The 15,833-nt window shown below is 36.3% G+C and overlaps 1 protein-coding gene across 6 annotated transcripts; it reads left to right on the top strand.

The window, feature by feature from the left end:
• The first annotated feature begins 449 nt into the window (after positions 1 to 449).
• On the top strand, positions 450 to 15,822 carry arl13a (ADP-ribosylation factor-like 13A). 6 transcript variants are annotated; one of them, XM_073921680.1, is made up of 11 exons: positions 450 to 1,129; positions 1,697 to 1,782; positions 3,954 to 4,067; positions 5,187 to 5,257; positions 5,339 to 5,588; positions 8,190 to 8,295; positions 8,393 to 8,598; positions 10,814 to 10,910; positions 11,473 to 11,731; positions 14,821 to 14,937; positions 15,200 to 15,822. In XM_073921680.1, exons 2-11 carry the CDS (start codon positions 1,772 to 1,774, stop codon positions 15,229 to 15,231), a joined length of 1,263 nt encoding a protein of 420 aa, XP_073777781.1. In that variant the 5' UTR covers positions 450 to 1,129; positions 1,697 to 1,771; the 3' UTR covers positions 15,232 to 15,822. The 6 variants fall into 6 exon arrangements, with proteins under 6 accessions (XP_073777781.1, XP_073777779.1, XP_021336744.1 ...); XM_073921678.1 differs by having other exon boundaries at positions 15,167 to 15,822; XM_021481069.3 differs by lacking the exon at positions 1,697 to 1,782 and having other exon boundaries at positions 450 to 507.
• Positions 15,823 to 15,833: the final 11 nt, after the last annotated feature.

Genomic DNA, 15,833 nt, shown 5'->3' with positions numbered 1-15,833 from the left:
ACAAAATAATAATAATAATAATAATAATAATATTAGTGGATAAGCAGCAGATTTTAGGAGCAGATACAGGTGAGACTGCGTCACTTGAGCGCTTACCAGTGCTGTGTAAACAACAAATGACGTCACGCTATGATGCTATTAACAGTACAGTGCCTCAGACTGAATAGTAAATTCAAAACTTCCCATTTACCTCCAAGCATGTGTGTACAAAGCCTTTCCATGCTTAATTCCTAGAATTTAGGATGTTTACATAGAGCTGACTAATAATAACCTGGCAGACGGCTACATTCGGCCCAGTTTAAGAGACCTAAACCAGCCATTCAGAATGATAGGTGTCGTCTGTGACCATATGATTGGTTGTAAGAATGTGGCGGTGTTTCCTCAGAGCTCCGCCCACATGAGGTGAGGGGATTAGAGGAATAAGTAGAGCCTGATTAGTTTTTAGCCGCCTTGTGCAAAATGTCTCTGGAGAAACAAACAAAAACGCATGGATTCTGACATACTACTGTGAGTAATGAGTATATTTAATGTCATTTTGTTGTTTAACTTCTTCATATTAATCCTATAAACTATGCTATGTGGATATGTCTGTAATATTCAACATTCATAGGGATGTTTATGAGCATATGTGATTGTGCAGAGGAGTAGACTGACAATTAATTGTTTTTATAGTCTCCAATTTCAGATATACTCTGAAGTTTTTGTTCCTGTAAACAGTTAGCAATCTGCATTTATAATGTATTCTAGCATGTTTACATTCAGTATGTTTGATCAGATATACAATTTTAAACTAACAGTTGTGTCATCCTTAATTATATACCATGTTTTATTGTGTTGAAACAATGATTGAGCTTTATTTAAAGAAATAAGCATAAGTGGTAGGTGGGCTGTGGCTGTTTATGCTACTCAGATAAAGGGGTCATGTGTTCAGATCGGGAACAGCATAATTGACTCAGACTATTCTGTAAAGGCTTAAAGGACTGAACAGATGCACAGGGAATGATTCACCAAATGCTTCTACATCTCGGGCACCTGTGAATGTAATTAGGCTACTGTGTGTCTACGCCAGACAGACAGCTGTTTCTGAATTTGACCAGGTTATCTTGGCATCCAAGAGCTTATTCTGCTAGCTGGCACAAAACCAGTGTCTAATCTGCCTTTTTGCCTTTGTTTGACCCCCGAAAGCTGCAAAAACAAAGCCTGAATGCTGAAAATTAAGATTATTGTGATTAAAAAAAAGTTGAGATCTGTTTTGCTGTGAAATTAAGCTTGGTTTAAGGTCATTCTTCTACTTGTTTAGCTGTTTTGTTTCGTTTGGCTGTAAATTCTAGCTTACTAAAAATTATTAGTAATAATTAGAAATTATTACTAATGAAAGTATTATAAAAAGGATGAACAATATAAACATATACATAATACACATATTTTAAACTATAAACAATTACAAATAAAAGGTATACATGAGAATGGTGCCTTTTTATAACTAGTCCTGTTTTAAAAGCACAATATATACAATTTTTTTAAAATTAAAATATTCCAAAATCACTAGAACAGTGGTATATATTTTGACTTATGTTATCCCAAAAATTTCAAAGAATGTTAATATCCAAAGAAATAAGCACAGACCATGTCCTGTATCGCCATGCTTATGATATCATACATACTGGCCATTAGGCTAGCTTAGATTAACAGTTAGATTAGTTTTGATTAGCCATTGGGATAGTTTTAATTGGCCATTGGGTTATTTTAGATTGGCCTTTGGGCTGGCGCTATGGTGGCACAGTAGGTAGTGGATTTTGCATGTTCTGTGTGGAGTTTTTATGTTTCCTTCGGGTGCTCCGGTTTCCCCTACAAGTCCAAAGAAATGCAGTACAGGTGTATTGGGGAAGCATTGAGCTAGATTTAATTGACAATTGGGCTAGTTTTGATTAGCTATTGGAATATTTTTAATTGGCCATTGAGAAACTTTTTGGATAGTATTAACTGTCCATTGGGTTAGTTTTGAGTGGCCATTGGGCTAGTTTTGGGTGGCCATTGGGTGAGCTTTAATTGAACACTGGGCTCTTTTTACCTGGATTTGACTAGCCATTTGGGGTAGTTTTGATTGACCACTGGGCTTGTTTTGACTGGCCATAGGGCTAGTTTTGATTAGCCATTGGGATGGTTTTAATTGGCCATTGAGCTACTTTTTGAATAGTTTTGACTGGCCATTGGGTTAGTTTAGATTGGCCATTGGGCTAGTTTTGGGCAGCTATTTGGTTAGTTTTGATTGACCACTGGGATATTTTTGGGCTGGCTTTGACTAGCCATTTGGGTAAGTTTTGATTGACCACAGGATTTGTTTTGACTGGGCATTGGGCTTTATTTAATTGACCATTGGGCTAGTTTTGATTAGCCATTGGGATAGTTTTGACTGGCCATTGGGTTAGTTTTGAGTGGCTATTGGGCTATTTTTGGGAGCCATTGGGTTAGTTTTGATTGACCACTGGACTACATTTTGGGTGGCTTTGTCTAGCCATTTGGAGTAGTTTTGATTGACCACTGGGCTCATTTTGACTGGCCATTGGACTTGATTTGATTGACCTTTTGGCTAGTTTTGGGCTAGTTTTGACTGGTCATTGGGCTAGATTTAATTGACCGACGGGTTAGTTTTGATTAGCTATTAGGATAGTTTAATTGGTCATTGAACTACTTTTTGAATAGTTTTGACTGGCCATTGGATTAGTTTAGATTGGCCATTGGGCTGGTTTTGGGCTAGTTTTGACTGGCCATTGGATTAGTTTAGATTGGCCATTGTGCTGGTTTTAGGCTAGTTTTGACTGGCCATTGGATTAGTGTAGATTGGCCATTGGGCTGGTTTTAGGCTAGTTTTGACAGGCCATTGGGTTAGTTTTGAGTGGCCATTGGGCTAGTTTTCGTGGGCCATTAGGCTAGTTTTCATGGGCCATTGGGTTAGCTTTGATTGACTGAGCTTCTTTTGGGCTGGCTTTGTCTAGCCATTTGGGGTAGTTTTGATTGACCACTGAGCTCATTTTGACTGGCCTTTGGGCTTGATTTAATCGACCATTAGGCTAGTTTTAACTGGCCATTGGGTTAGTTTAGATTGACAATTGAAACACCAAAGACACTTTATTATGTTGGGCCTTTTATTAGACTGCACAGAGCAGCATTATAATGTAACATAATCCTAAAATGTATTTAGTATGATAAAAGCGGAAGAACCTGAAGTGGTGGACTGTGGTATAATAAAAAAATAGCTTTGACATCTTTCAGCATTTCTTATTCATACTGCCATGATAATAAATTTTAAATACTGTAGCTCATCCGTAAACATGATTTTAAGATTTCCATAGGATGTAATGAAGACCACAACTTCCATGATATCACTCTCAGACACAGCATCATCAATTTATACCTGTTTGTTTTGAATACATACCCTTTAGCAGCAAAATTTACATTCTGTGTCTTTATTTTAGGCCACTTTAAGCATTAAAGGGTGGTTGTGGGTGGCAGAAGTCACTAATGAAGCTTGTACTCTTACGCCCTATTCACACGGGGCGTCAGCGTCAACGCTTCCCATTCACTTTGAATGGGTGACGTCAGGCGTTGCCGAACTGCATTGTGGATCCGTCGGCGCCGCTTCAGAAGCGTTCCTCGCTGCAGAAGTTGGGACCAGCTCAACTTTTCAAGCGCCGACGGAAGCGTCAGCCAATCAGATCGCTGTATGCAAATACACAGCTCAGACAGTGGCCTATTGCTGACTGAATTTCATTGGCTGACGCTTCTATGACGATCGTTTCAGCTCCAACTTCAGACACGCCCTCTGTCAAGCGTTGACGCTGAAGCCCCGTGTGAATAGGGCGTTAAGGTTAATGCTGTGAGACACAACAGCTGAGGTGTACATTATTTTAAGGCCATTGGTTCAAAAGAATATCTCCGTTGTCTACTCTCAGGTACGAGTTAAGGAGACGATGGTGCTCTCCCTGGTGTTCTCCACCTCAGGTCAACATGTTCAACCTCATGAGCAACTGCTGCAGCTGGGTCTCCAAACTCCAGCAACCCCTGAGGTACCAGTTAGCCATGATGTATAGCCATGAAGTCCTGTACAATTCTGTGTGACTTCAATGGAATCGTTGTTTCCATTAGCCTTTATGATGTGGTTTTTATGCACTTTGAAGTTTATTTTTTTGTTGTTGTTTTTTTGGCATTTTAATGTCATCCTCTGTATATAAGTCACATCACATGACCATCTTTTTAAAAAACAAAAACTATCATGCCTTTATTTGTTAAAATTGGCTGCATTGGGAATGAGTCAGCAAGTACTACAGGAGGCAGTAATGCATTGAGCAACTCAGAAAAGATTGATCTGTTTATCCGGGAATTGTGAATCCTCAGCACTTCTTAGAAAACCTCCCAGAAAAAACTCATATCTAGCCTCTCTTAACTGCCATCTTTGTTTGAAAATAATGGTTGCAATATAGGCAAACTCACCAATATGCATCATCACTATTTTTAAAATGACTCAATTATCACTATAAATGTACTCCATTAATCAATGTTTTGCATAAAATAAATAGAAAAAGAAAATATAATATAGTATACTTATGGTGATTTATAGTAAATGCTACAGTGTTTTTAAAACATACTATTGTAAAGTGTATTATACTGTTTACTTTTTGCTAATGAAGGGTAAAGCACTGTGTTGTTAACTGTCGTTAATGGATAAACTGTAATAAATACTGTGGTATACTTTAGTTTTACTACAGTAAACTGTGGTGTATAGTTGTAGAAAGCTTGGTACAGTATTGGGTAATTTGTTTGTATTGCTTTGGCTTTTGTTTGACCACAGCAACTAAAGAAATATCTCGTCAGATTCATTCAAGTACTTTACCATAGTTTGGTTCAAAAACACTAGGTTTCGCTAAAAATTATTAATACTTTCTTTGTGAAATAGTACATAATAGTAATAGTTAATTTAACCATAGTATATGATATTTAAACCAATTTAGTCTATGTGGACACATTTTACTAGTTTTAGTTTAGTAATTATGGTAATTACAATATGGCGTGAATACATTTATTGCCTAATATTTTTTTAAAGTCATAAAGCCTTTGATACAAATGTTTAATGTGTTGATCAAATTGAATTGCACAAAACTTTTCTTTGTTTTTTTACGTCTTTCTAGGAAGATTACAGTGCTAGTTGTAGGCTTGGACAAGGCAGGAAAAACCTCTTGCGTCAGGGGAATGTTGAGAGGTAATTTAAATGTATATCAGGTTAGCAGAAATGCTGATTTGACTGCAGCTTGTTTTAATACATGATATATTTTATATTCAGTGCCTCCTGGAGATGTAGGTCCCACTCATGGATGTGTCCGCACTGAATTAAGGTTGGAGAACTACCTGGTTAATATACTGGATATAGGTGGAGGTCTGGAGGTGCGCGGCTCCTGGAGAGAGCATTACGGTGAAGCTCACGGCATCATCTTTGTGGTGGATTCAAGTGACAGACAACGAATGAAGGAGGTCAAAGAAACTCTGGTGGACCTGCTGAAGCATCCAAGAGTGGCAGGAAAACCTCTGCTTGTGTAAGATACCCAGCTGCTGTCGATTTAGCATGATGATTTAATTAATTAGTTATGAAAAAATTATAATTATGTACTACAGATTTTTATGCAATTAATGCACCCACTCTCAGATCTATGAATTGTGATGTGTTGAATGTGAGACAGGAGACTAATCAATTTAGGACGAAGACTATAGAACAGAGTTGCTAGGTTTTTGCAATAAACAAGCCCAATGGTCAATAAAATGTAGCCCAATGGCCTGTCAAAACTAGCCCAGTGGTCAATGAAAACTAGTCCAACGGCTAGTCAAAAGTAGCCAAATGGTTAATCAAAATAAGCCAAATGACCAGTCAAAACTAGCACAGAACTAACCCAATGGTCTATCAAAACTAGCCCAACACCCAGTCAAGTTTAGTCCAAATTGAGCCTAGTGGCCAGTCCAAACTAGCCTAATGGCCATTCTAAACTAGCCCAAAACTAACTCAATTGTCAATCTAAACTAGCATAATAGCTAATAGAAAGTAACCCAATTGTCAATCTTAACTAACCCAATGACCAGTCAAAACTAGCCCAAAACTAGTCCAATGGTCAATTAAATATGGCCCAATGGTCAGTCAAAACTAACCCAAATGGCCAGTCAAAGCCAGACCCCGTGGTCTTGTGGCCCTGTGGTCAATCAAAGCTAGCCCATTGGCCACTCAAAACTAGCCTAATGGCCGGTCAAAACTAGCTCAATGGAAAGTCAAAACTAGCCCAATGGCCAATCTAAACTAACTCAATGGCCAGTCAAAACTTTTTAAAAACTATTCCAACAGCTAATCTAAACTAGCCAAATTGTCAGTCTAAACTAGCCCAATTGTCAATCTAAACTAGCTCAATAGCCAGTCAAATGTAGCCCAAAATTAATTCATTGTCAATTAAATCTATTCCAATGACAAGTCAAAACTAACCCAGTGGGTAATCAAAGCTAGCCCAATGGTCAGTAGAAAACAATCCAAAACTAGCCCTGTGGTCAATCAAAACTAGCCCAATGGCCCATCTAAACTAGCCCAAAACTAGCCCAATGGTCAATTAAATCTAGCCCAATGTCTAGTCAAAACTAGCCTAGTAGTCATTCAAAACTACCCCAAATGGCCAGTCAAAGCCAACCAAAATAGCCCTGTGGTCAATCAAAGCTTACCCAATGAGCAGTCAAAACTAACCCATTGGCCAGTCAAAACTATCCTTAAACTATCCCTATGGCTAATCAAAACTAACCCAATTGTCAATGTAAATTAGCCCAATGGTCAGTCAAAAGTAGCCCAAAACTAGCCCATTGTCAATTAAATCTATCCCAATCGCAAGTCAAAACTAGCTCAATGGGTAATTAAAGCTAGCCCAATGACCAGTCAAAACTAGCCCAAAAATAGGCCTGTGATCAATCAAAACTAGCCCAATGGCCTGTCAAAACTAGTCCAAAACTAGCCCAATTGCCCATCTAAACTAACTAAATGCCCAGTCAAAACTAACCCAGTGGCCAGCCAAAAGTATCCCAATGGCCAGTTAAAACTACTCCTATATTATCAGAATTCAAAATATGCCACTGCCCATTGGTAAAATCCTTATTTTACATCACTGTACACATGGCTTCATCTTTGAAAATAACTGCATATTAGTCATTATAAAGACTCATCTTTAAAAACAATCATCTTCACTCAAAATTGACAGCACAGTTTGCATGATGTCTCTCATGTGACTGCAGTGTGCTCCAAGTCAGGCAAATGCAGAAGTGCAATTCAAGCGGAAGTGAAAAATCAGAGGGCGGCACAGTGGCCCAGTGATTAGCACTGTCGCCTCAGAGCAAGAAGGTCGCTGATTTGTGGCCTTTCTATGTGGCGTTTGCATGTCTTCTCCGTATTTATGTGGGTTTCCTCCAGGTGCTCCCCAAAGACATGCGGTAAAGGTGAATTATATAAACTAAAATTGGCTGTAGTGTATGAGTGTGTGTGAATAACTACATAAATGAAAATACATTTGAAGTTACTATTCTGTTATATTTCAGAAACAATATTGTCTATTTTTGCTCAGCTTTGACCACAAAATATTACATATAAAGCCACAGCAGAAGTGTTGTATGTAACTGATTATCACAGCAGTGTTTCCTTTCTGAATTTTTAAACGAATCGATGGACAAATACTTTAATGAGGTATTCATAATCAAACGGTTTACTTCATTGCATCTGTTTGATTTAATATCACACAAATGAATGACTCATTAAAAGTTTACCATGACCTAAAGGCAGTTTTAGGTTTTTTAGTTATGTCATTAAACTAAATAATTTGATAATAATTAAACAAACAAAGTGATAGTTCAGTCAAAAATAAAAATGCTGTCATCGTTTACTAACTTTTGTGTTGTTTCAAACCTGTATGATAATCTTTCTTTTGTCTAAACCAAACCAAACTGTTTTGCCGCTGCAATGAATGGACAGCAAATAGATCTAGACAGCAATCTGCATGTAACTTCTGAAAACAAACAAAAAGCATAGCCATTGTAGACTGAAAGGTACAAACAACCAAATTGGTCTAAGCCATATTCGTTGTGACTAGCTAATTTTGAACCATATCTGTATCTCATAACAGGCTGGCAAATAAACAGGACAAAATGAATGCTCTGCTGGGAAATGAGCTCATTGAAATTCTCTCCCTAGAGAGGCTGGTCAACCAGAGCCGGTCGCTTTGCCATATTGTGAGTACTTTGAGCCAGTAAACATCATATATCTCCAGGGAACTGACAACATGCCAGTGTTAATGTTTATATTGGCAAATCTCTTCTCAATCTACAGGAGCCATGTTCTGCCTCAATGGACCTCCGTCGCTGGTCAGACAGAAAAACCCTACGGGGTCTGAGATGGCTACTGCGAGCTGTGTGCTTGGACTATCCAGACCTCTGTGCCCGCGTGATGAGAGACGGCAGACGACCATTAGGCCCAGAGGAAAAGGAAAGGAAGGGAAAAATTGAGAAGAGCCGGAACAAAACTAAAGATGAGAAGTAAGGGCTGATTAATATGTCAGTCAGGGCTAAATGATATTGGACAAATCTAACATTGCGATATTTTTTTATTTTGCGATATATATTATGACATGAATACAATTTCACCAGATGGCTTAATATCTCTATTTGGAAATAAGTTATAATGTTAGATCGATTAGGATGATTCTGCAGTGAGAATCCACCTCCATAAAATAAACTATCTATAAACTTTTTGGGGGTCCCCTGACACATTTTTAATGTGGTCTGTGCGATTTGCAGTGCATTTCTGTATTTGCATGTGTTGCGAGTATCTTCATGCACGTGTTTAGTCAGAGCTTGATGAATTAATGTTTACTATTTGCATCTCCATAAAATCTTATAAACAATCTGTAAACTTTTTTGGGGTCCCTCGACACATTTACGTTGTAATTTGTACTATTTGTAGTGCATTTCTGTATTTGCATGTGTTGTGAGTATTTTCATGCATGACAATCTATAAACGCAATTGGAAAAAAGATACAATTGAAATGATTATTGTTTCCCAAGTCTAACAGTATTCAAGTACGGCGACTAAATGATAAAAATAAAAATAATTCATTAAAATGAATCATAGTTAAGGTCACTAATTTGTGCAATTTCTTATACCTGAATGCTTTTAAATCATCATACACTCACAAGCATCAAAAACAAGTGCATATAATAAATTGTGATACAAACTCAACATTGCATATCCTGTGATGTGACTATCAATAGTATCTGGATGCAACCTTTATGATGCAAGCTGAGATTGCATCACTCAGCGATGCAATGTCAGACACAATGCACTCAATGAAGTGAATAACATCACTGTGACGGGTAGGGTTAGGGGTGGGGTTAGGTAAGCGCATTAAAAAGCATTGGATGCAGCTCAGAATGCACTGCACCAGGTCTGCATCCAGACCCCTCTCGTGACTATTGCTCAAATTGATCAAATTGTGATATCAATGCTGAAACGATATATTGTGGAGCCCTAATATCAAACACTTCAATTAAAAAGTTTGAAGTTAATAAATTGTTTAAATATTTGTAAAATAAATATTTTTTTCCCTTATGTTCACCAAGGCAGCATTTATTTGACTAATTAAAAACACTAGTATTGATAAATAGTATCACTATTGTTATGGTTCTTAAAATTATTATTTATTCATTCAGTCATTCATTTTCTTTTCAGTTTAGCTCCTTTATTGATCTGGAGTAACCACAGCGGAATGAACCGCCAACTTATCCAGCATATGTTTTACGCCGCAGATGCTCTTCCAGCTGCAACCCATCAATGGGAAACATCCATACACACTCATTCATACATATAAACTACGGACAATTTAGCCTACCCAACACAACTATACCACACGACTTGTGGGGTAAACCTGAGCACCCGGAGGAAACCCAAAATTATTATTCATAATTATTATACGCCACAGCGGAATGAACCATCAACTTATCCAACGTATGTTTTAAGCAGTGTAATTTGCATTTTCTCTATTAAAATACAGTTTATTCCTGTAATTGGTAAAACTCAATTTTCAGCAGGCATTATTGTGACTTTTTCAGGAATTGTCCTAATATTCTAAATTGTTGTTCAACAAACATTTATTATTATTAATGTATGGAAAAAAGCCGTTGCATGGTGCCTAAGTGGTTAGCACTGTGAACTCACAGCAAGAAGGTTGTTGGTTTGCATTCTGGCTTGGTCAGTTAGCAGTTTATTTTGCATGTTCTTACTGTGTTTGTGTGGGTTTCCTCTGGGTGCTCCAGTTTCCCCCACAGTCCAAAGACATGCGCTGTAGGTGAATTGAATGGACTAAATTGGCCGTAGTGTATGAGTGTGTGTGTGTGAATGAGACTGTATGGGTGTTTCCCAGTACTGGGTTGTGGCTGGAAGGGCATCTTCTGTGTGTCATAATAGTTAACAGTTCATTCTGCTGTGATGACAAAAAAAGTCGAAAGAAAATAAATAAATGAATTGAAATAAATTGTTAGGATTTTCTGTGTAAAATATTGAAGGAACAGAACCTAAAAGTATTTTTTTAAATGACCATCTGCTGTCCTTTTCGATCAGATAAAGGTCATTTTTTTAATAAATACAATAATTACTTAAAAAATAAAAAAAAACTTTCTGACTCTTCATTTTTTATGATAGTGTATAATAAGGTTTATGTCTCATAAGATGTCTAAAACTCATCTTGTTTTTCAGAATACCGACAAGCAAAACCGATATTCGTCAAGAACAACACGGGGAAACTGTAAGAAAAAATGGGACTCTGCAACCAATCAAAAATATTTTAAATAAGGTAAAATATTTTTACAGATCTATAATGCTGTTTAAATGCTCATTCCCACCAAGAATAATAACTAGCGCCCACAACAATATCTGTTTGTTCTAAGTGCATGTTGCCGTTTTGTCATCTGCATGTTTTGAATCCTCATCACTATAAAGCTGACCTGATTCTGATTGGCTGTCAATGTTTTCATCATTTATAAGCTGGAAAATATAAATCATTCCAGTGATATTCTTTCTCTGTGATGTTACCATTGTGGTGTGGACTGTGTTATTTGAGTGATTTTTAAATGTCAGGGGTGGCCAACCCTGTTCCTGGAGAGCCATCTTCCTGCAGATTTCAGTTGCAACCCATATCAAACACACCTGCCTGTAATTATCACGTGGTGTTCAGGTCCTAATTAATTGGTTCAGGTGTGTTTGATATGAGTAGCAACTGAAATCTGCAGGAAGGTGGCTCTCCAGGAACAGGGTTGGCCACCCCTGGTATATGTGCATTGTTATAGTTATAATCTTTGGTGTAAACAGGCCTTGACCTGTCACTTACTTTGCCATTTTACTCTTGGACATCATAGGAGAACTCTTTCAAAAAGAAGTTAAGCAAAAAGAAGAAGGTGAAGGTTAAAATTAAGAAGGAGAGTCCAAGCAGAGGAGTAAATGAGGAAGAGGAGATTGAAGCCAACGAAGCAGAACAGGAGCACAACCAGAAGGATAAAGCCAGCAGTGCATTACTGCCTCCGAAACGTGGGAAGCTGAAACGTAAAGCCAAAGTAAAAGAAGAAAACTCTGGTTTACCAGAATCCCCCAACAGTGAGCTCTCCAAACCGTCTAAAGGTACTTAGTGACAGTAACTCAAGCTTTTATTTACAGTTGAAGTCAGAATTATTAGCCCCCCTGAATTATTAGGCCCCCTATTTATATTTGACTAGATATTTTTTAAGACACTTTTATACAGCTTAAAGTGACATTCAATGGCTTAACTAGGTTGATTAGATTAACTAGGCTGGTTAGGCTAATTAGAAAATTGTTGTATAATGATGGTTTGTTTTGTAGACTATCGAATAAAAATATAGCTTAAAGGGGCTAATAATTTTGTCCTTAAAATGGTTCATAAAAAAATAAAAGCTGCTTTTATTCTAGCCGAAATAAAACAAATAAGACTTTATCTAGAAGAAAAAACATTATCAGACATACTGGTAAAATTTTCTTGCTCTGTTAAACATTGTTTGTGAAATATTTAAAAAAGAAAAAAAAATTATAAGGGGGCTAATAATTCTGACTTCAACTGTATATAGACATCTCAGTATTTGGTGATTTTTATAGATATAGACAGTGTCGGGGTAAGTTACTTTTTGAAGTAATGCATTACAAGATTAAGTGACTCCCTAAAAAAGTATCTGGCTGCATTACTTAGTTACTTTTATGGTAATTATTGTGTTACGTTACCTTTGAGTTATTTTTTTATACCTGCCTGAGGCTGACGTCTTTCAGAACTTGCAGAATATTTTTCTTTTTGAAATAGAGGAGCTCTGCAATGAACAACACACTGTATAACCCACACCTTCATTTACCTTTACAAAAAAAAAACTAATAAAAAATTAGAATAATGGTACCTTCTGAGAACTTCCTGACGCTACACATGCCATATATACAGATTAATGAAAGTTGAAAGCAATGTGTTTGCTACTTTTGTATTTTTGTCTTATTAGTTTGGTAAAATCACTGTCCATTGAGATAATCCCCTTTTCTTCAATGTGTTCAAAACAATGAGAATACTTTCAATCACAGAAATGTATGGCTTTGCCATCTTGGTTTCTGTCTGTTCCCAGGGGGAGCTCATTTTCTCATTGTGTGATTCAACGTGAAGTAATTTTCATTCGGCAAATTATTTTTTAAAAGCAACTTAATTCATCTAAAAGTAACTTGAGTTACATTTTTAAAAAAGTAACTCGAATATTATTACTTAATTTATTAAAATAATGCTTTACTTTACTCGTTACTTGGAAAAGTAATATTACTACGTAACTAGCATTACTGTTACCCCTAAAACTAGATATAGATAACTAATATTTTGTTGAAAATGCTTTAGTTTTGGTACCTTGAATGGTTTAAGATATTATGGATAATTAATTTAAAAATATAAGACTTGATTTGTTCAACAAGAAAGGACCCAATATTGAACCCTGTGGCATGCCACTCCTATCCAATTAGAGCTTAATGTGTGCTTCAGATTAATAATTCCATAACTAATTATATTTTCTTTGACTGTAAGATAATAGTGTCAGCTTTAAATAACTTTAAAACATATTTGATAAAAACATACAAAATAATATTTAAAACCTTCAAGTCCCTTGTATTAATACCTCACTGAATCGTTCATTCAAATGATTCATTCAAAACAGCAGATTTATTTACAAATGCAGCAAGCGACTCTTTATGAATGGATCATTGGCTCATATTATTTGTTTAAAAACGGATTCATTCAGCATTGAAACATAAATGTTGCTCTGAGACCAATGTTTTGCTCTAGCTTTTGTTTGGGTCTGTTTTTATGTTTGAATCAGACTAGAAGACACAATATGATGTCTAAAATGTTCACATCTGTGATTGCGTTCACAGAAATATTCAGTCACTTTTGCTTGTGCAGTATTACTTCACTACATCATATCTTATAAATATACAGTGGAGGAAATAAGTACACGTCACCATTTAGAAAACATATTTCTAAAGGTGCTGTTGACTTTAATTTTTCACTGAATGTTGGAAACAACCAAATAAATCCATATATGCATAGAAAACAAATCTAATTAGTTTACAAGTGAAGATATATAAGAAATAAAATGAAATGACGCAGCGAACATGTATTGAACTGTTACGATCCCTTTTTTAATCAAATCAAATCAATAATTAAGTCATGAAGGGAACGCAACATAAAGAGTACACATGAACTAAGTTGTCTAAATTATTAAATTTATTACAACCAAAACAATCCAACAGATCATGTGTCACAACTAAATAAGAATGAATAAAGAATCAATAACTCACGTTCTCCAACAACATACAACACTAACCAAAGACTAAACAACCCAACAATTGACAAATTAGAACAAAGTAAAACTTAAAGAAACAAAACAGTAAATTAAAGAAACGAAAGAAGCTTGATGGCTGTCTCCGCTCAAGGATGGTCCGCATTTATAGCCAGTTTCAATAAGCGCAACTCGCCGCAGGTGCGCAAAAGCGGACTCTATAGAAAACAAACAGTGAGTGACGTCATGACACACACGCAAGCACAGAGACAGGCACTAAAGAGAAAAAGGCAACAGCGGTAACAAACATATGAAGAAAGGAAGGTGTAGAAAGGCAGTGAAAGCCCAGACAGCAGCTGAAATCTCTCAATGGTTCTTCAGCATCCCTCTGCCCTTCGTCATTGTAAATGAATATTAGCTGCTTCAGTCCAACATCTACATTACCAGGATGTAGATGCCAAAATCTTATAATATAAAGTATTACAAACGTTTCAGTAGCTTAGTAATTTTTCCTTGTGTCATTTCATTATTATTAAACAACAATTTTTTTCAGATTTTTTTGTTTTATTTTCATGTTTCTATTCTTTGAGTTTTTACCAATATCTGGTTCAATTCCATGTCAACAGCTCCGTCAGAAACATTATTCCCAGGAAAAAAACATGACGTGTTCAATACTTATTTCCCCCACTGTAAAACACAAAGCCCACATTTTTGTTTTAATATTTTTGTATGGAATTTTTGTAAGTAAATGCTTCTGGACTGTATTTTTTAAGTTATATAATCGATAATGTCAGCTCTCACATTAAATCAATCACATTTTCCTAGATGGTAAAGCACTTACATGTTTTCAAAAATGTGAAATTGCATCCTTATGCTTTAAAGTTGTGCCTTTTACAGGAAAAGAGGAGAGAAAGAGGAAAAAAAAGACGGTTAAAGTGAAACGAAAAAACAAGATCAACACGGAGGAAGTTCCTGCTGCGTACACACAGCCTGTTGATCTGTCCAATACTTTCGGTGAGCATTGGTGACTTCCAAACCACTCTTCATTATGATCAGGGCTGCTCTTGGGGTGCAATTTGGCCTTGTGGGAGGAATTTAATAAGTGTTGCTTATTGGTAATATCTGATTTACTACACTGATTTTAAAACAATAAAATAAACAAATGAACTCGATCAACACAGACAGCCCTGATCTGTAGACATGTAGAAAACTAATTGAAAGCAATTTGCCTGTTTCCTAATAGACCTTTACCGAAAAGCTATTTTGGCTCTCAAAGCCCGACAGGAACAGGACATGGTCTCGGGATAGTACAGAAAAAGGATCATGGATGCCATGAAGATCTTTGAAGAAAAGCTGAAAAACCACGTATGGAGGTCTTTTACCCACTGGACGATGAACTGAACCCATCTAGAGCTACCAACTAGAGCTACTGTTTTGTAACACTAGAAGGTCAGCATCAATACTTTTTGAGGTAACTTTTATCAAATGATGTAAGTAATTGTATTAAGAATTTGATCAATTATTTAAAAGAAAAATAGTGTTTAATTCAAGGAGAAAAACTTCCTATGAAAGTTAAAATATTGACAGAGTTTTGTGTTCTAATTTGCATGTGACCTAACCTAAAATCAGTCCGTCTGATGGTTTACTTTGGTGTGCAATGCAATGATGTATTTGTCTTTGAATTCAACATGTGTTCTTTACAGGTTTGAATAAGATGCCTACTCCCTCTTTTTTGTAAAATGTTATTTATTTGTACATCTTTCAATCTTTTTAGCCAATTTGTACTTTTTATAGATGTGTGATGGTTTTATAAGGAGAGAAATTGAATGATGGGATGCTTTGTTCAAATATTCATCCCTGATGTTTTTCAATGAAACTAATAAATGTTGATTAAATATTGTTGCGATATC

Source organism: Danio rerio, chromosome 14 (genome assembly GCF_049306965.1).
Source record: "Danio rerio strain Tuebingen ecotype United States chromosome 14, GRCz12tu, whole genome shotgun sequence".
Classification (NCBI taxonomy): Eukaryota; Metazoa; Chordata; class Actinopteri; order Cypriniformes; family Danionidae; genus Danio; species Danio rerio.
This window is presented reverse-complemented; position numbering and strand designations above follow the sequence as displayed.

Bases quoted from the DNA above. Each gene is read 5' to 3' on its own strand.
- arl13a (NM_200818.2), top strand. From the start codon at position 488: ATGGATTCTGACATACTACT. The intron at 10,911-11,472 runs GTAAAATATTTT...TGGACATCATAG, and splicing joins TCAAAAATATTTTAAATAAG to GAGAACTCTTTCAAAAAGAA. The intron at 11,732-14,820 runs GTACTTAGTGAC...TGCCTTTTACAG, and splicing joins GCTCTCCAAACCGTCTAAAG to GAAAAGAGGAGAGAAAGAGG.